Source organism: Tenrec ecaudatus, chromosome 16 (assembly GCF_050624435.1).
Source record: "Tenrec ecaudatus isolate mTenEca1 chromosome 16, mTenEca1.hap1, whole genome shotgun sequence".
NCBI classification, from domain to species: domain Eukaryota; kingdom Metazoa; phylum Chordata; class Mammalia; order Afrosoricida; family Tenrecidae; genus Tenrec; species Tenrec ecaudatus.
Window position 1 is genome coordinate 70,125,453 of NC_134545.1, and position 21,944 is coordinate 70,147,396.

Here is a 21,944-nt window from a genome sequence, read left to right on the forward strand (position 1 = left end):
AATCATTTGAAATAGAAGCAAAATTAGTTCCTAATATTTTAGGAACAAATGATACCTTATAACTGTTTCTCTCTAGGAGACTCTCCTGCACCTGGAATTGAATACTAAAATAAGTGTTTACTGATTATTACTTATAAAAATATCTTATCTGCACCAATGAAATTTGAAGCGTCTCATCTATATTTATTGGTATCTGAAATAGGTAGCTCATTAGGAAACAGGATTCGAATACCTAAGTTTATTTGTCCTGCATTCTGTAAAACGCCCTATGTGAAATCAGCTAGAATTTTCTTCCATCACGCATGGGCCGATACGCCATGTGCTTGCTTCTTGAGGTCCTAGTGGAGGGACACAGTTTAAGTCATCAGGACTCTCTACATCAGTGGTTCTCAACCTTCCTCATGCCACCACCCTGTAATACCGCTCCTCCAGTGGTGGGGACCCCCCAACCATAACATTATTTTGTTGCTACTTCATAACTGTAATTTTGCTACGGTTAGGAATTGGGGGACCCCAATTGGCGGACCCCAAAGGGGTCGTGACCCACAGGTTGAGAACCGCAGCTCTACTAGGAAGTAGTATCTTTAAGCCTGTCTAGAGTCAATCTGCAAGGAGTGACTTAGCCCCACTACCATCGCCCAGGATGACAATCACCACTCTGAGAGGGAGCTTGGAAAGGCTGTGTGTTTGCACAATCAGATTTAGGGATGGTGATATCCCCAATCACCTCCCTATAATTCTAAGAAAGAGGGTACCGAGCAAGCTCAGCAGAAACACTGCCCTCTCACCTAGTCTTCATAGAGTTTGCTATTGAAGAACACAATGCAGGAAAAATCCCTGTTAATATAACAGTGATCGATTACAGAAATGAAATGGGTTTGCCACCTATACTAACCTATATAAGCCGATTACGAAATTAACTAGAAATCAATAGACATACTCATCAGATCTGTTTGATGCTGGAACAACCACTAATAAATACCCTGTTTTACTAGGCGTTCAACCAGGGAGATAAGAGTTTTTGCAGTAATCAAATCCAAACTGTGTAGTCAAAGGTTAACTTACCCCTGCAAGGCTTTCTCTCCAAACCAATCGCCTTTTCCTAAAGTTCGAAGGAAAACTGGGTCTTCGCTTGGTGAGTCTTCGCGAGTGACATTCACCTGCACAGAGAAACAAGGACACTCTATAGCCAATGTCTCTCTGGACGACCAACACACCCTAGTTGAATGTAATTAAACACACTTATTTTAATGGAAAGAAAATGAAATTTCTGTGAAAAGTCCAAAGAATAACAGGACAGATCTTCAAATAAATCATAAGAATGAACATTTCGTTCGTTCGTCTTGCCGACCTCTGTCCGTCTCTCTCGCGCTTCCGGTCCCGGAGTCACGCGGTGCCGCTCCACTCGCGGCCGTCGCGCTCACTGGCCGGCGGGGAGCCCATGAGCCTGGCCTCGCTGCAGGGCCAGGTGCTGCTCATCGAGAACGTGGCGTCGCTCGGAGGCACCACGGTCCGGGACTACACCCAGATGAACGACCTGCAGCAGCGCCTCGGCCCCCGGGGCCTGGTCGTGCTAGGTTTCCCGTGCAACCAGTTTGGGCATCAGGGGAACGCCAAGAATGAAGAAATTCTGAATTCCCTCAAGCACGTCCGACCTGGCGGCGGGTTCGAGCCCAACTTCTGCCTGTTGAGAAGTGCGAGGTGAACGGCGCCAATGCACACCCGCTCTTTGCCTTCCTCGGGGAGGCCCTGCCGGCGCCCAGCGACGATGCCACCTCTCTCATGACCGACCCCAAGCTTATCACCTGGTCGCCTGTGTGCCGCAACGACATCTCCTGAACTTCGAGAAGTTCCTGGTGGGCCGTGATGGTGTGCCTGTGCGCAGGTACAGCCGCCGCTTCCCCACCATGGACTTGGAGCCCGATCTCCAGGCCCTGTTCTCCAAGGGGCCCCCGCAGTGCCTAGGGCGCACCTCCCTCCCGCAGGCTGCCTGGCAGGCACTATGTTGCCTGCCTTGCGTGGGGACTTCATCAATGAGGGTGTTTCTTCTAAACCCGAATGGAGGAACACCTGATATCCGCGAAAGCCTCCGCAGGTGGGCACTAGCCCTGCCCGTCCCAGCCTCCCCTCCCAGACCAAATAAAATTGTTCCCTGTGTAAGGAAAAAAAAAAGAATGAACATTTCAATATTTTGTTAAACCTCCATAATTTCTGAAGGATTTATATCTATGTGTGTGTGTGTGTGTGTGTGTGTGTGTGTGTGTGTGTGTGTGTGTAGTATATGTTTATTGCCATTGAGTTCCGATTCATAGTGGTCCTGCAGGTCAAGACAGAACTGCCCCTGCGGGTTTCTGAGCATGTAACTCTTTAAGAGAGCAGGAAGCCTTGCCTTTCTCTGTGGTTTCAAACCACTGACCTTATAAAAATAGCTTATCTGCACCAATGAAATTTGAAGTGTCTCATCTATTATGAGTCCAACACAACCATTATGCCACCAGGGCTTCCCATAAATGTTAAAAACATGTTCACGCAGCACATTAGTAGCAAACAACTGGATACATAAATATCAACCAGCAGTGGAATCCATAAATGAATATATTTATATAATAGAATAAGACTGAAGCACAAAATTCTCCTTGAACTGCATTCATACTAATAACATAGAACAAATAACCTACACAATTTTTTAAAATTGAAAGATGATGCAAATAGCAAGACAATGATGCGTAATAGATCCATGAGATTCATACTAACAATATGGATCAATAGAAAATATCAGGAGGAGAAACGTGAGCTGCTGAATGACACGTACTGTATGGCAGGGTGCATGCATCCTACAACCACACTTGTCAGGGGCAACGCAAGCCCGGGCACAAGCACAGGGCTCCTTGGAGTAAGGGACTCCTAATAAGACGGTGGATTGCGTGAACTTCACGTTTCCTGTCTATCCACACATTCTATCCATTTAAAAATGTGTTTCTACAATACAAGATTGGATTCTAAAATGGGTAAACTAAATTAGGGGAACAGCTATTTAAGTGAAACTCAAATTTCCATATAAATTGAAATTCCATCTAATTGATCCTTTTAAAGAAATATAAATTATATATTTTTATCATAACAAACAGTATGCTCTTCAAACAAAGTATTACTTTATGACAGCCTCTAAAATTTATAATAATAATGAAAACTGTAAATTGTTTCATCAGAAAACCTTGCATTCCAGTAAGCTATGCCGGCACCTGCAGGACCCTGTGCGCTCATCCAGGGGAAGTGGGTGATGTTCTGTCGGCGCTGCTGTTGCAGACAGAAAGGCGTGTGTTGTCCCTGTGTAGTCATTCACTATAGTCGTAATATTGCCTATGCTCCTTCCAGAAAGGTTAAATCGTTAAAAATCACCTATCTGGAAAATGTAATGAAGTAGAAAAACTCATTTCTTGAGACAATGCCAGACACTAAAACATGCTTAAAATGACTAGGCCTCATGTTCCTGAATCAAGAGAACTGATCTCAGAGACCAGACGTTTTATAAGTATCCAGGTCTATGCAAGGAGAAGGGAATTCAATTGTCAATCTCTATTGATCTATTAGATAACTCCTCAAATAAACGGTGTTTCAAAACAAGGGCATGTTTTCTATCATGCTATAGCATAGAAATGTTAATTTGTAGACTGATGAGGTTTTAACAGAGGATTGAAATACAGAGACCCATTCATTCTAAGTGAAGGTGGATCTTTACCACAAATGTTACTCCAGTTGACTCTGCCTCATGGTGGCCTCGTGAGTGTCATGGTAGCACTGTGAGGCACACAGTTTTCAAAGCCAAATTTTCTGGACACAGATCAAGAAGTTTCTTCAGTCATGCCTGGATGGGCTTGAACCACCAAATTTATAGTGAGCAGCTCAGGGAATAAACAGCTTGCATAACCTAGCTGGATCCACATTCTGGAGATTGCCATGCAGTGGGTCTGAAATATCTGCATTTCAAGAGAGTAATGGAAGTGGTAGTTTCTACAGACCAATCTTGGGCAATTATACATGAATTATTATAATATTTCTGAACCTCAAAACTCAAATTCAAACTCACTGCCATCTGGTCGATGCTGACTCATGGCAACCCCATAGGACAGGGTAGAACTGCCTCTGTGGGTTTCCAAGATTGTAACTCTCCACGGACGCTCTGTAGTTCTCCCTCACAGCTACTGGCGGTTTTGAACTGTGGACCTTGCAGATCGCAGCCCTATTTGCAACGACGGCGCCACCAGGATGCCTTTTCTGAACCTCAGTGCCCTCTAAAGGATGAAGCAATTTGACAAAAGCATTTCTGTTCTTCCAACTGGCTGCTAAAGAGATCATACACAAGGATGCAACGTGTTATAGGTGTGTAGCACTCGTTCAAAATTAGATGCATAGAAATATTTCATAACGCCTACATTTTCTAGTTGGTGAATAAAAATTAGTGGAGATTCAAAGTGGCAAATTCATGAGCATCATTTGAGAAACATCCGTGGATTTTGAAGTGTAATTTGAAAAGATGTTGCTGAAGTGCAGCAATAGAAACATAAAATAAACAGTGACCCATTCCCAGAACAAAGCACTTTCTGTATCTGTGATAAACCTGAAGGAAAACTTCTCTTAATAATCCAAAATCTGTGCAATTCAACCATCAAATACAAGTGCTTTCCTTTACAGTTTTAATCTTCACATATGTAACTTGTGTTTTTAATGAGCTGTTCTAAGTACACTCAGATAACAATAATAAACATTTACATATTTAATCCAGTAAAAATCAGAGCACAGGGAGTTAAACATACAGTGATAGCGCTCTGACCTTGGCCTGCATACCTGTTCTTTCCACACCTAAACTATGAAGTACTTTCTGACTCACGCTGTTGATACGGTTACATAAGAGTAAGTCAGTGCTGATTCATAGCGACCTTATGTGCAACAGAACAAAACACTACCTGGGCCCGTGCCATCTCCACAGCTGTTGTCATATTTGAACCCATTGTCGCAGCCACGGTGTTAATCCATCTCATTCAGGATCATCCTCGTTTTCCCTTAACCTTGTGTCTCTTGATAAGACGTCTGAAGCACACAAGGTCAAGTCTCGCTAACCTTGCTTGGCTTTCAAGTGAGCGTTCTGCATGTACTTTTGAGCGAGACAGAATTGGTCTTGGCTCTGGCATTTCATGTTATAGTATAATGTGCTGCACCCAGACCATAAGTCAAATGTATTCATTCTTCTCCAATCTCCCCTATCCATTGCCCACTTTTCATATGCACCTTGACTTGAATTGGGCTCACTGTAGCCTCAAAGTGACATCTGTGCTTTTTAATCACCTAAAGAGTAATAATATAAAGCAGTAGAAAATAATTGGATAATCAGATTTAACAAAACTATATTGTCTATTTGAGTCCACATACCTCCTCTACAAAACCAGATAGCTAACCCAGAGGGAGGAATGTGTGTGCGCGTGTGTTTGTGAACTAAACGGAGTCAATGAGGAAAGCTATCTGTACAGTTCTCATTTCAGAAGTTCTGTACATTTAATAATAAAATAAATGGTTCATATCTACTAATGTTATTATTACTATGGGGGTGGCAGGGGACACAGTATCATGACAGGACAGTCCCTGGAAAAGGACATCATTCTTTCTAAAGTTCAAAGTCAAGGAAAAAGGGAAGACTACATTAGGCTAGGTTTTCTAAAGAAGCAACACAAGTGACACTCATATACGCACAAGAAATACATTTTTTTTAATCAGGGAAGCATTGCACATCGCCATAGAACAGTCAAACCTCCCCTGACTCAACTCCCTGGGTCAGATGCTAGCTGGAGGCCCTCCTCAACTCACACAGTGCTGGGGCCCTGACCAAGACGCAGAAAGACCACAGACAGAGGGAGGCAAAGTAGGGAGGACCCAAGGCCAACAGGCAGCATGGTGGGCCACAGACAGCTCCCAGGGCCAGCAGGCCACATGGTGGTTGTCAACCCAAGAAGTCCGACACAGGATTCAGGCCAGCAGGAAGAAGAGGGGGAGAGCCATCCTCCACAGTGTCTCTTATGAAAATCATGGGCATATCTTCCAGAAGACGTCATCAGGCTGTGCCCTGCCTGAGAGGTTGGATTCCACCGTTATCCTTTACAAGGTCCAGCCAAGTTGGCATAAAAGAGAGCACAAACCTTCAAGGAGGTGGATTGACACAGTGACTTCCACAAGGGGTCAAAAACACAACAATGGTGAGGAGGGTGCAGGGCCAGGCAGTGTCTCGTTCTGTTGCACATACGGTGCCCACGAGTGGGAACGGACTCTATAGCACTCAATAAGAAACAGCAACTGCCACATTTTATTGTTGCCATAAAGTGGTATTTAGAACACTATAGTATGCATATTTTAATGTTCTTTGTACTTTCCTATATTTTAATTTTTAACAAAAGACATGTTTGGTTCTATAGTTTAATTTTTTGACTGTTTAAAAACTATATGTGCATTTAAAAATAAAAATAGAAATATTTTAGTGGGACAAAGAAACTGGCCCTTAATACCAAGTCTTCAGTACTATTTTAACTGATACTTTAACCTAAAAAAAGCACTATAACAAAATGAATTAATGATTTTCTGTTCAAAAGGACTCAACATTTTATTTGAGAAGCAAAGCAACGCTTTTCAAAATAACTTTGACTTCTTAATCCATCCCAAAACTGAATAATTTTCTCCTTAAAATTTTTATGCACTCAGTGGGACACATCTATACAGTGGGAATCTCGTGTGTTGAGGCTGGAGAGAAGCAGCCCCCTTCAGATTCATGTAGTTATACCCTTCGTCATAAGGTGGCAGTGCGCACTACATATGGGATAGTACCAGCCCACTACATCTCTGAGGCAGAAATATAAACAGGAACAAGATGGTAGAGTGCTGTGCTTGACACATGCATGGATGTATAGATTGTGATAAGAGTTGTATGAGCGCCAATAAAATGATTTTTTGAAAAACAGGAAAGAAAGAAACCAAAACTGACCTGTGGTTACCATGGGTGATAGAGGAAGCGTTTTGGCTTGGGGCACTGAGTTTAATTTAATGGGGGTGGAACAATTTGGAGCTGGCTATCAATAAGAGTGGTACAACATGAAGAGCATAATCTCTGGCAGTGAGTTATTCATGTAGAAGCTGCTGAATTAGAGAAGGTTTGCATATTTTTGTCAAAATAAAAAAACCACGAATAACAATGAGCATAAGGAAGAAGAAAATGTCATCTTGATAGGATTCAATTACTGAATTTCATGATATATGAATGAAGTACCAATAAAACAGTAAAAATTAAAAGTATATAAAACAAAATGGCTAAACTTAAGGGGGGAAATTTAAATACATCTATTTGATTCTCAACCTAGTTAAAAAAAACAAACATTAGTTGTTGAAATGCCTGTAATCCAATCTCTCGAAACCAGCAACTTTGTGAGTGGAAATTAATAGCCTCAATCAGAGTCTTACAAACTGGACAGAAACCTCAGTAACTATCTTATAAATTGCTACTGGTATTGACTAAGATAAGATCACAAAGAGTCCTAATCTATAAAATATTTTGAGCAGGGTGTACTGGTCTGTCTAAATGGCTTTTTGTAAACAAATTTGGAATTTCTAGACGCGTAGGGAGAGCCAGCTGGAGAACTGCAAGGTAAGCATTTTCCTATCTATGATTCACAGAGCAAACCGTGAGGAGTTCCCTGAGCCAAAATCACTACCTTTCTCGCTGCAATCTGCACGTACTGCTCACACTTCGCCCCTGTTGCTCCAAAACACGCGAAACGAACAGTCTCCCACTGTCGAAGGAGGAGGCCACAGCGAGGAGCTCGTGCAGGGAAACACTGCGTTTTCTTTCCTTTAAGTTGTGTCCTCTGCCTTTTTGTCATGAATACAGTTTATTATCGACAGGATGTGAAATTCCCGACTCTGACTTCACCACTGCACCCTTGGTGTAACCCAGGAGAAATGAGCATTTCTGCCCTCCACATACACAGTCTCTCCTTTCCCTAAGCTGGTATGCAGAATTTCATCATCCCCTCATTCCTGTTTCCAATGTACTTACTTTATACACCGCACACAAACATATCCTATGTCTGCCTGCTCTAAAACACATTCAACAAAGCGGTGAGAATAAGTAGCTTCTGTACAGGGATACAGATCAGAGCTGGTAACACAGGGAATCCAGGACAGATAGACCCCTCAGGACCAATAATGAGAGGGGAAGGGGGGTAGAAATGGGGAACCTATCACAAGGATCTACATATAACCCCCTCCCTGGGAGGACAGACAACAGAAAAGTGGGTGAAGGGAGACATTAGACAGTGTAAAGCATGAAAAAAATAGTAATAATTTATAAATTATCAAGGATTCTTAAAGGAAGGGAGTAGGAAGGGAGGAGAAAAATGAGGAGCTGATACCAGGGGCTCAAGTAGAAAGACAATGTTTTGACAATGAGGATGGCAATAATGGATGGATTATGATAAGAGTTGTATGAGCCCCCAATAAAATGATTTTTAAGAGAAAAAAACAAAACAACAAAATAAATATCCCCATCTTGCTTTTGACCTTAAAGAAAATGTTTCTTTATGGTACACTGTTATATATAACAAATAAAACTTCCATAAGAGAAAAAAAGAAAATGTTCACAAGAGAACAAAGCCTTTTCCTCAGTCTCAACACTGTACTTTGTGACTAAGCCTATTGGGTTGGTAAACATGATTGAAGACTTGGTGATTCTAGGAAGTAAAGCCATGTGGTATAAAATTATATTTAATGATTAGAAATTTCCAATTACATTTTTCTAATGGTAACATATGCTATAAAAATAGACTTCAGAAACAAACTAAAAATGCATATAAATTATTGAGACTGAAATTTTGTCAACCAATTCTGTTCCATTGGCGTCCCTTCTATTTATGGAGAGAGACAAAATTTGGGTTTTCAATAAATCACAATATCAAGGACATAGACATCAAGTTCTGTCAGAGATACTGGTCATGCTCAATTGTGAATTCCTTTTCTTCTCTGGGAAGAAATAGCCATCTTCCCAGGTAACTGGGATAGACTGACTGAAGAACACAGAACTAACCCAGCTTCTAGTTAGGCAGCACCCAGGACTTTAGAATTCGCCGCAGGCAACCTGCCTGAAGTTTCAGACAAATGCGCTTGTGTTGGTTGACTGGAGGAAAACAAGTGTCTCGAAGTTTACAGTATGTTTTCCTTCTTTATGTGGATGTACTTTTAGGGGAGAACAATGAGTCTTTTCCACTTGAACAAATCACACCCAACAAAGGGAAATCCATTTTGTAGCTCTGCAGCCCCTGTTGGGATCATGTCTTCTTGTGTCTTCCTCACCATGTTGTCTGAGAAAGAGCCATTTGGCAGCAAAAAGCTTAACACCTATGTCGGGAATATCCTTTATAACCAGTTACAAAAACACGTTGTACAATGTTAGAAAGTTTTCTTTTTAACAATGTAGTTGCCTGTTTAACCTGAACATACTTTCTTGTTACTCTTCTACAGCCTGGCGATGAAGAACGGAGTATTCATACCTTGTGATTCTTAAGCCTCAGGGAAGGCTAATGTAGTCACAGATATTCATATTAATATATAAATAACAATTGCATTAAAATTCAATGTAATATAAGCATGACATAATCTGTGCGTGTGATATTTTATGAACATGTTGTGAGTAGCTGAAAGGTTCCATCGAGTCAGTTCTGACCCGTGGGGACCACACACAACAGAACCAAACACTGCCTGCTCCTGTGCCTGCCTCACAATAGTTCCCAGGTTTGAGTCCATTGTTACGGCCACCGAGTCAATCCACCTCCATGGAGGCTGTCCTCCACCTCTGTGCCCTTCCACTTGACCAAGCGTGATGCCTTTATCTAGGGACTGGTTTCTCTTGACAACATGTCCAAAGTGTTTACGGTGAAGTCTTGCCATTCTTGCCCCTACAGAGCACTCCGGCCTCACTTCTTCCAGTACACATTAGCTTGTACTTTTAGCGCTCCAGGGTATGATCAAGATTCCTCTCTGGCACCACAGCCAAAGGCGTGGATCCTTCTTCTATCTCCTATATGCAATGTCCAACTCTCACATGCAGACGAAGCAACAGAAAATACTATGGCTTGATTGGACACACCTTAATCTTCAAAGTAGCATCCTTGCTTTTCCTTAATGTATACAAGATGGATTATTGCACAATTACAGTTATGTAATGAAGACAGTTAAGGAGCACAGCTGTTAATTCAGAGGACCAGGAATACCCGGAACTATGCCTGTTTTAAAAGAAAAAATCACCTTGAACAAGTAGGGTCCCCGTGGAGCTCTGAAATAGTGGCAATAGAATTGGGTCCTGTGGTGTAATTTGTACACTTTTTCTATGTAGATAGATATTACAAAGCTAATAAAAACACCACCACTGGAGCACCTGTCTTCAGCGAAACTTGGTTACAAACTACTTTTTCAGGCTGCATAGAAAATTTGCAGGCATAGGGTGGTCACCAAAGGTGGTCTGTCAGAAATCCATCATAAATGATGAACACATCACCCCGTTACGGCAGAGTCAGCAATGCTGTAAAGGGAAAATGCATCCCTACTGTCACCGCAAAAGGTTCGCTGGTGACAAATCGATTCATTCATGGCCTTTGAGGATTCTCAAATTTGCCTGATGCTTCTGTCAATATCAAGCAATAAAACAGTACATGATAAGTTTCAATAAGAATTCTACAAGCCACAAAATGTTAACACTTCCTCATCCTCTAATATCGGGGAACAGGAGATAAAAATGTAACCACAATTCTGGCCACACATCTTAATTCCTGAGGCCTTTTCAGAAGCTGGATCTTGACTTTGGTTTTAATCCTGGGCTTTCAGAGAATAGTCAAAAGAACATGTATGGTTTTAAATATATGTATATAACATATATGCACACATTATACATACATTATACATGACATATATATTATATATACATGTTGTATATAAAATATATAAGGGAAGAACCATGGTGGTGTAGTAGATTACACGTTGGGCTGCTCACCATAAGGTCAGCAGTTGGAAACTACCAGCTTCTCTTTGGGAGAAAGATGAGGCTTTCCACTCCCATAAAGAGTTAAAGTCCCAGAACCCCAGAGGCAGTTCTAGCATGTCCTATAGGATCATTCTGAGTCAGAACTGCCTTGATGACAGTAAGACTTGTCTAAGGGGATATCAAAATGTTCGTGGGAAAATGGAATTTGGAGGTAATCGAGATAGATAGATAGATAGATAGATAGATAGATGATAGATAGATAGATAGATAGATAGATAGATAGATAGATAGATAGATAATTCAAAATTAGCCCACAGAGGATTATCTAAAATGCGATCCACCAAGATTTATAATCTCTCACAGACTCTGTTCACTCTACCACCTTTCCTAATACACATGAGACAAGCTCTAGAGTGAGTTTCATCTGTTAAATGGGAAAAAAAACAAATGTATTCTTAAAGATTTAACATTTTAAAAATGAAAACTGGTGTATACATCCACTCCACTTACTCATTATTTCCCCTATCTTACTCTCATGGATACATACTAAAAAACAAACTCACTGTGAGTCATCATTCCTTGGAAAGATCATTTATAAGGGCAAATAATATCAAGTTACATAATATAGTGTGATAACATTTGCTGGCAAAAAGTGATTATGGCTTCATTGTTGAAAGGAATTTAAGGTATTTATGATAATATACCATTAGCATGTTAATCTAAGTTAGTCTCCATTTACATTGCACTCATTTCTTAGTTTTGTTTTTTTTTACATTTTATTAGGGGCTCATACAACTCTTATCACAATCCATACATATACATACATCAATTGTATAAAGCACATCCGTACATTCTTTGCCCTAATCATTTTCAAAGCATTTGCTCTCCACTTAAGCCCTTTGCATCAGGTCCTCTTTTTTTTTTCCCCCTCCCTCTCCACTCCCCCCTCCCTCATGAGCCCTTGATAATTTATAGATTGTTATTTTGTCATATCTTGCCCTATTAGTTTTTAAATAGAGTTTTAATGGATTGAAATTGTTGAAAACAAAATCAAAATGCTATAGTTGGGAATAGATTGTGAATTTCCATTCATGTTGCCCTTCCTCTGTAATTTATCACCATTAGTAGTTTCCAGAAAACCCAGCAAAAATCCCCAGCCATCCAGTTGATTTGGACTCACTGAAACCCTGTAGAATGGTGTATAACTGCTCCTTTGGGTTTTGAGATTGTAAATATTTAGTGAAATCAACAGCTTCCTCTTTCTTCCTTCTTCAGAGCAGTTGGTGTGTTAAATTCATCGACCCTACAGGTTAGCAGCTAGATCTACCACACCAATATTCTAATTAGTTTCCTATTAACCATATATTTATAAAGAAACATCAATATATGTATGTGCCTATCATCTTCAGAATGCTAATAAAGCTGCATAAAGACACTAAATCAAATTAAAACCAAACTCATGACCATGGAGTCAACGCTGACTCTTAAGTGACTGGATAGGGCAGGGTATAACTGCCCTTGTGAGTTTTCAAGATTATAACTCTTTATGGGATTAAAAATCCTATCTTTCTCCCCAAGAGATGGCTGGTAGTTTTGAACTTCTGACCTTGTGATTAACAGCCCAACACAGAATGACTATGCCACTCAAACCCCTTAAGACCCTAACTAGTAAATCTCAAAACCAGAGTTCAACTTGAGTGATTGATTTCAAATCAGATATTTCATCATAACACCTACTCCTTGTAACAGGATGGATTCTTATTCTCATATGAATTTTAAAAATAATTTTTCTCTTTTTAAAAAAATTATGTAATCTACTTCAAATATTGCAGACTAGAAAATTCTATAAGGTTTCTAGTCTGTTACATAGGATCATTCAAAAATCATCCAAACCTACTGCTATCTATCTAGTTGATCCACTCATAAGGATCCTATAGGACAGGGTAGAACTGCCTTCCTGCCCCCTTAGAGTTTCTGAAGCTACAAATGTTTACAGAAGCAGACAGCCTCATCTTTCTCCGGCACAGCAGCTGGGGTTTTCCAACAACTGACCTTGCAGTTTGCAAGCTGATGTACAGCCAGCTGTGCCTCTAGGCTTCTCTTACCAGTCACAAGGATTCAAAGAAGCTCACCAGCAACAGATTACAGAGAGCACGAAACACACACACAGAGATCCATGTCATCATGATTATTAGCTATTACTCTATTTACTGGTCCTCCATGTTGTACTTCTTCCTTTTGAGTTATTTTGGATGATCCATTCTAATGTATTTTTCCTTTGAAGGCAGAAGATGGAAAAACTGAGGAGCCCAGATTTCCTCAGGCATCACTATTGCTTGCTTCCAAAGCTTACCTTTCCTTTGCTGATGATAAAGAAGGTGTCTCCTCTTGCACCTTGCCTGATAATATATTCCCCATTTTCATAGTGGGTCTGAAAAATAAAGGGATAGAAAAATCAAGAAAGGAATGATTTACTGAAACAGCCCAACCATTTCAAATATCAATCCCCAATGGAATCACTCAGCAGAACTTTTAGATGAGCCTAAAATCCACCATGATTTAAGAATAATATTTAATAAATAGTCAATGAACACAATGAAGACAAAGAAATCATTTGTATCCTGGCTCCTTTTAAAAGCTATTTTCTTAGTTTTGTCCTATTTTCAAGCGATTATATTTATATCTTTGAATTTATTCCTTTTACTTATTGGATAAAAAATACTGCATTCTCCCACCCATCAACTGGGCATGAAACAAAACAGTGTGGCTGCTGATTGAACTGGACTTTCTCTATGATTTTACTTATTCTCTCATTTGATTAAGAGTTTTCAGAGAGATGGCCTCTTTCTGAGAGATGGCTATGGTGTCTGGAGATCTTCATTTCAAACTAGCTTGACTTTCAGTGTGAACTATGTGGCCCTAGTTACTTTTTAAGGCAGAGAACTGGGCTTTAATGTCCTTGCTTCAGCTATTTAGCTTTAACCCCGTCAAACAAAATGTCTTAATTTTATGAGTTGAATTCTGATCCAACATCTGTGAGCTCGTAAACTACCAACTCAGGAGTCTAGTAAAGCTGCAAGAGGATTATCACAGTCAGCATGTGAGTGTTCTCACCTCGACTCAGTGACCAGACCCATTCCCAGGGCCTTCTCCCAGTGTCTGCAAAATTTCTACAAGGAGAGGTGGAAGAATGTGTATTGCTGGCTCAGGAGGTAAAGCAACCAAAAAAAGGAGACAGTACCATCTGACTGGAGTCTTCTTTTCTGCTGAGCAGAACCAATGTCCAAACTCATTGCCAGCAAGTCACTTCTGACTCATAGTGACCCTTGGGGACAGGGTAGAACTGCCCCTGTGTGCTCCTGAAACTGTAACTCTTACTGGAGTAGGAAGCCTTGTCTTTCCCCTGAGGGGTAGCTGCTGGTTTCAAACTTCTGACTTTGCAGTTAGCAGCCCATTGTGTAAGCACTAAGCCATCAGGGCAGGTGAGCCTTAATTGGGGAGTGAAAACAAAGACATGAAACATTATTTTGCCCACTCCTTAGGAGGCAGAGCTCATGACTTGCACACGATCTCCATTAAACTGATAGTTGCACTTTGTCCTTTGGCTGTACATTTTAGTTTTCTCACTCTTCAAATGGCATTTCATTAATACTGGACATTGATAACAGCTATTATTAATTTGTCTATATAGTTAATATGCTACCTACTGTGCTATGTTTTTTTAAAACTGAAAACTAATTCATTCTCCAAGTAGCAAGTATTTTAAGTGAAAAACTCCTTTATATCTCCCTCCTCCAATAACCACACGGGGTGGAGTATACAGTCCAATGTATATTATCCAACAAGTTCTTTCATAAGTTTCTGAATACACAATTATTGGTAAGTATTAAAAAAGATTATAAATATATACTCATTAAATTTATTTCAATTAATGAGATACCTGTATTTCATTGTTATATCTTGCTGCCTCAAAGTGCGAAGATCTTTAGGAAAGATAGATTTAAGAATTGAACAATAGAATATGGGACCTTCACCTATTCACTCAACAAACATGGTGAGTGCCTCTGAGTCAGACTTTGTTATGGACCCTGAACCTCAAAAGATGAGTAAGCAGAACCCTAGATCACCCTCCATCGCAACCATTCTGCTAGCAGAGGGTGACACTCTCCACGCCATGGTAACTCCTAGTCAGAGGTAGTCAGTGTGGGTGAAAGCATCAGTGGAACAATTAGTGGATTTGAATCAATTTACATATAAATGAGCATGTGGTCTGTGACAGTTGTGTTGGTTGGATAGCACTGCTGGTAGATTATGCTGGCAAACACAAGCGACAGCTAGGAGCAGTGGTGAAAGGGGAGAACACCCTCCCCATTCCTGATGATTTCTGGGATTTTGTGTAGCTCCATGTGGAGGAGAACTCACTTAGAAAGGTTTGGGGCCTTTTTCTTCACCCTTCTCCCCTCTGCTCTGAAGAGACGACATGAGTTCATTCGTTAATAATAGCCTTCACATTCTTCCTTGTGGGAGACAGCTTCCCGTGTACGCATTCTTTCTCTGTTGCTTCCTCAGGATAGGTCTCTTCATGCACACCCCACCCTCCCCGCCCAAAAAGTGAAATCTGCTTTTATCTAGCTCTGTGTGACAGAAATGGTAAGTCTGGTCTCGGGTTGGAAAGCCAATTTATGTTATAGCTATGTTACATCCTGCAATCCAGATTTCATAAGTAATAAGGTAATAATTTTACCCAGGTATCTTAATTGTTGTTTGCTTACCACTTGGTCTACAAGATATCTCCTCCAAGTTCAAATAAACTCAAGGTGCAAAGTGCTATGAAACTTTGTATAAGTACAGGGTCCCATGGGAACATGGTCTAGGGTAGATAAGACTCTTTCTAAAGTAAATTGCAGTTGGGGCTTATACTTAAACTCCATGTAAAAGAGAAAGGTATCACAAGAAGGGGGACTGAGTAGTTTATTATGGATATAATCGTACCCCCCAAAACTGGAATTGCACTGGGCGGAGTGGAGCTTTCTAAGTATGCATTTTTCCTGCTTGGTGAGTGAGCATGGGGCAACTCGCTCTGACTTAGTGCACCAAGTGTCGTCACCTGGAAGGTTCTCTCTGGTCACAGTGAATTTTTTTCGTTAAAGCAGTTTAACTGAACCTCATTTTTGGGTGATGGCTGATTTAAGAGAACAGTGTGAGGCTGTGAAATTTTTGTTTCCTCAGGAAACATGACTCAGGAAAATTGCCACACAAACTGTTGTGATGTTGAACACAGCTTATAAGGGCAGTACTGTGGGAAAACTCAAGTGTACCAGTGGTTTTCTCATTTCAAAAAAGCTGAAATGTCGATTGATGACCATCCTCATTCTGGATATCCGTCAACTTCCTGAACAGATGAAAATGTTGAATCATAGTATATTTGGAGTTCCTTCCACCAGGTCAGACAGTTAATCAAGTTTTCTATTTAGAGGTTCTGAAAAGATTGCGTAAGAGCATGTGCCCCATAAAGGCCCGATGTGTGGCCAACAGGGGGACTGGTTTTGCCACCACAGCAGTGCACCTGCTCTCGCAGCCACCTCAGTTTGCCAGTTTTAGGCAAAACAGCATGCTTCTCTTACCCTACCAACCTTACTCACCTGACCTTGCTCTGTGCAACGTTTTTTTGTTTCTTAGAATGCAGAGGGACATGAAAGCACAGAGATTTGACTATTTAGAAGAGATAAAAAAATTTAAAAATTGAGAGAGGTGCTACCAGCTATCCAAACAGATGAGTTTGAAAAATGTTTCCAAAAATGGAATTTCAAAAAAAAAATTTAATGGAATTTCAGTTTTTGGAGAGTACTTTGAAGGTGATAGGGTTGTTTTGTTAAAAAAATTAAATACACAGCTTTGAAGAAAACAATCCAGTTTTGTTTGGGTGCCCCCTCATATATACACACATTTTTTAAGTAAAAAAAATGCAGATGACAAGAACAAGCAGGGAAAATACTTAGTTCATGTGAGCACGTTTTGTTCGCCTATCTTATAGCATGCCTCTGTCCAGCTATAATTTCCTTTAAGACCTTTGATAAACCAGAATTATTTGTCATTTATGAAAAGATCTGGAGTTCAGAGAATCTTAAAACATTAGCACTATTGACATTTACAGTCAGCTCTTTCTTTCGGGAGACTGTCCGCCTATTCTCTTTGTCTATAAGCTGCTTCCAGCATCGCTGGCCTCTACATACTAAATGCCAATAGCATCCTCACTCCAACTGTGAAAATAAAAATGTTCCAAGAGATTACCAAATGTCCCTGTGGGGGGCAAATTACCCCCTGTTGGGAACAAATTGCACCGAGTCTTTCATCTTTTAAATCCCTTTATTCTGGAGAGCAGAAAGCTTGGCCTCAGTATCCAGATTTAGTCTATTTAACTCAATAATATTATCTGATTACCCTCCTATTACTGGATACGGTTTTGGCAACCTGAAATCCACACTTGCCATAATAATCATTTTACTATACCTTCACTGGACTTCACCGAATATCCTGCAAGTTGTGTATGCTCGCAAAGTCCAGGGTCCCAGAGAAGAGCCTATGGGACAGTGGCCAAGGGCAGTCCATGTGTGGAAAAGATACTGTTGATGGTGTCATAATACCAGGACTGATATGACTGTGTGATTCTGCGCGACTCGATGGCACCTGAGGGGAAGGTGATCACGCATGCTGCTTCTTTGAGAGGCTCCCTAATGATGTTCATCGGATGCCAGCGCTTTCACTGTTTCTTGAAGGTCACTTAGCAGCACTGCTATGGTCTGACTTCAAGTTTAATCAGAGAAAGTACAGAATTTGGCATCGGAATACGCCTTAGCAATTACACAGGCTTCTGTAGGAGTTTCCATTTTCAGGATACAAGCAAATCTCATGAACACGGCCAACAAGGTAGCGCGTTTCTGCTTCCAAGCCTTTGGGTTTGCGTTCCCCCTTTGCCTCTGGCCCACACGTTTTCTTAAACGGGTTCCTGAAACGTGTGCCACCTCTTGCCTACTCCCAGGCCTCGGCACTTCCAAGCAAGAGCTCCATTGTCCTCCCGTTCCCAGCTTTCTAGGACCTGGCATGTCCTCTCTACACCCCATCCTACCTCTGCCCACAACACCCTGACATACTCTGGCTAAATTAGGTCTTCCCACTAACTTTTTAAGTCCCACATAGCCTCACTTTATTTCTCTTTTCTGAGCAGTAGTTATTGGTTGATTTGTGTGATAATGTTAATAATTCTTTCACCAGATTTTCAGCTCTAGGAAGGTAAGTGCATCTGTGTTGGCTGCTGGCAGGCCTATCTCAAACCATAGCGACCACATATCGGATTTGGTTAGAAGACTTTATTCCAGTGTTGAAAGCGTTTGGAAAAGAGCTGAGACTAAAATAAATAACTGCAGGAATAAAAACATTCCCTTTCATCTCTATCTACTTGGAATTAAAAGAAATAAATGCAAGCACACTAGACTATTCAATCGATTCCAACTCAGAGCAAGTAGAATTGCCCCATAAGAATTTCAAAGTTATAAATATTTATGCGGGATTCAAACCATTGACCTTTAGGTGAGCATTTCAATGCTTAACCCACAAGTCAATCCATTAGAAAGTTTCCTTGACAACATACCTACAAGTGTGCTTAATATTCTTGCATGATGGATTGTTGTAAGATTTTTAAGAGCTCCCACATAAAATGATCAATTGAAAAGAAAGGAAGAAATGTTTTCTTGAATACATTGGCCCAATCCATTTGCCTTTCATCATCTCCAAAAGCTGTGACAAAACCTGTTCTTCGGCTTTGGCAATGTCCTCCTCTCTTGCCTAGTCTCACCTTTCCACCTTCCGTCCTATTATTCCCACTGTAACCAGGAAGATCTTTGAAATAACTAACCATATTCAATGATTCTATTAACTTAAATAGACACTTTCAAAGACTACTTGCTACCGAAAATTATCATCAACTTAGTATGTTCTAGAAAGTTCTCTGTGTTCTGCTTATGATCTATCTCTCCATCCTCTTCTCCCATTCTCACCCACAATCACTCTGTTTCCAACATAATGGCCTTTTGCCCCCTGTGCCTTGAACATATCGCATGCCGAGTCCCTCCACAGAACTTTGTCCTCAATAGGTCATCATATGGAACACTCCTTTAATCTCCTGATTATTTTTATCCTTAGCATTTGGGCTTCAGGAAGCCCTTACCTACACATTCACACTAATGTGCATGACACTCCTACTTATTTTCTATCCCACATGTTGGCTTTATTATTTTATTTATTTATAATTATTTTAAAATTTTATATTTATGGGATTAGACAGTTCTCTAAAGTTGTGTGGCCCGGTTTGGCTGCTGTCAAAATGCCACTGTAATGACTTCTTCATGACTCGCACAGTGGCACAGTCCAACTGCCACCGAAATTGGGTTTTGCATTGTGCCTATTGTTTGCATGTGGAAGCTGGGCAACGAACAGCCAAGACCCAAAGATGCATTTAACGTACGTGCTGGAAAAAGCCGACTGTGAGGGGCTTCCCTAAGAGGACACAGGTCTGGGTTGGCAGAAGCACAGCAAGCTGCTCCTGCGGAGTAAGAATGCTGAGACCTCGAGTCCCAGGCAAAGGACATCATGCTCGGCGAAACAGAGGAGCAGGGAAACAGAGTAAGATTTCCACGGAGATGAGTAGACAAGTGACCACAAGAACACAGTCAAACACAGCAACCGTGTGAAGGTGTCACAGGACCGGGCAGTGTTCCGTTCGGTTGTAAGGCGTGTCACTCTGAGTTGGGACTTACTCCACAGCAGCTAACATCCACCACCCCACCCCCGCCCCCCGTCCCCGCTTCAAATGACATTTACCACAGAATAAGCCTCAATGTGCTTTTTGGAAGAATGGCCAGATAAAGCATACATTTAATCTCAAACCCTTTATTTTAAAGTGTAAAAATTGACCTATAAATTCAAATCCTGGATAGAGAGGGGAAATCGATGACACATTTATATTCAAACAGTGGATCGCTCTGAAGGCAATGACTCCAAATAATATTTCCCAAACTTGTGAATTAGGAAAAGCCTGTCTTCACTACCATTAAGATAAGTGGGTATAGATTTTATTATAGATATAAATGTCTCTGGGGTCTCTGAATGCAATATTAATAAATAAATGACCATTTGGGATTTTTCCCTTCCATTTATACTTAATGATCCTTGGATTGGGGCAACACTGGATATGACATGTGGAGGTCTTGATAGTTCCTCCTTGGTGAACATATATGATTCTTTTTCACTTTTCAGATCAGAATCAAAATTATTGATATCAAATATGCTGAATCTTAACAGGCTATTAAACATTCATTCCCAGTCTCTACCATAATCTATCACTGGATTTCAGTTAACATAAATTAACATACAAAATATATTGTATAATTCTGAAATAAATTCTCACCTTAAATTCTATACCCAAATATTATCTCATTACTCCCCTCTATACCTAAGTTTATTTAAATGTAAGGTGGGAGTTATCCTTCAGTCTTTATTAAAACATGGGGCATTCATTAATTGACTTCATTTTAGTGGATGGCAGGGGCCTCAAACTTTTTAAACAGGGGGCCAGTTCACTGTCCCTCAGACCCATTGGAGGGTCGGACTATAGTTTTAAAAAAACTATGAACAAACTCCTATGCATGCTGCACATAACTTATTTTGAAGTAAAAAACAAAATGGGGCAAAAATACCCAGAGGGCTGGATAAATGTCCTCGGTGGGCCACATGTGGCCCGTGGGCCATAGTTTGAGGACACCTGGGTTCAGGCATGTGTAATACAAATGGCAAAGGTCATTACCCAAAATAGCTGTGGTACAAAAGAACACCTTTGAACGACCAATTAATTTACATATGTAGGCAAAAGTTTAAATATATAACAAGTGCTTCAAACATCAATAACCACTTGAAGGGCAGTTAGTTCAGAATAATATGGTCTGGGGTCATGATTACTGCCTCATCCCTTAGGAGAGAAGTCTGATATAAAAAAGAACAACTTTTGAAAAGCATCGGCCTCTGTATGTCTGTAGTTTAAATCCATGAAAATCAAAAGAAATTCTTACCTCCCCATTCGTATGTCAAATTTTCCCCAAAGACAAGATCTTTGCATAAAGAACAGAAACTTATTCAATGGGGGGGGGGGGGGGAAATGCTACTTAGGCATAAAATACCTCATGACACAGGACTAGCTGCCATTTGGCAAAGTTCTACCCATTTTTTATTTAGATGGTTTAACACTGCCTGAATTTAGATGGCTAAACACTAATGGCTTGGTGAGCTTTTCATTGGTCTGCTAACCACAAGGTCAGCAGTTCAAAACCACCAACTGCTCTTTTGGAAAAGGATGAGGATTTTCCAGAATCACTAACACTCAACAAAACATTCAACCATGAGTCCAAAGAACAGCACTGACTGAAAAGCAAGATTAAGAAGACAGAAAAGTGCAGGAAAACTCAGGTAAACAGACACCGGGACCCAAAATTGAAAACACGGAGAATGTGCACGTATCTTGAGGACTGTAGCTGATACCATCAATCTGTGTATTAGCTGCGAGGGGGGAATTGCTTTTTCTTTCTAAACTTCCACCTAAACCAGAATGCCAAGCAGCCAATCATCAGCAGTGCATCCAGGAGGCAATCTCCGCCTTGGTTGTTATCCACGGAAAGGTAAGAGCCCTTCTGGGGACAATGACCGTCCCAATAGACGATACACGAGCGGGTCTTCTCCTTCTTGTCCCCAGCCCCTCATGGTCACAGGTTCTACCACAAAACTCGATTCTCCTAACTCACAATTCCCAGGCTGTAAGAATACAGCTCTA

At 40.7% G+C, this 21,944-nt stretch overlaps 1 protein-coding gene and 1 pseudogene across 2 annotated transcripts in view; one reads left to right on the forward strand and one right to left on the reverse strand.

Annotated features, from left to right (window-relative positions):
• Positions 1 to 21,944, reverse strand: part of PRKG1 (protein kinase cGMP-dependent 1) — a 1,325,949-nt gene that overhangs the window by 213,863 nt on the left and 1,090,142 nt on the right. For both annotated transcript variants that reach the window (XM_075534995.1, XM_075534994.1), the window contains exons 6-7: positions 13,422 to 13,499; positions 1,066 to 1,160 (exon numbers count right to left, since the gene is read on the reverse strand). In XM_075534995.1, coding sequence (XP_075391110.1) covers positions 1,066 to 1,160; positions 13,422 to 13,499 — 173 coding nt within the window. The remainder of the gene's footprint in view (positions 1 to 1,065; positions 1,161 to 13,421; positions 13,500 to 21,944) is intronic.
• LOC142429545 (glutathione peroxidase 1 pseudogene) lies at positions 1,322 to 2,198 on the forward strand (annotated as a pseudogene).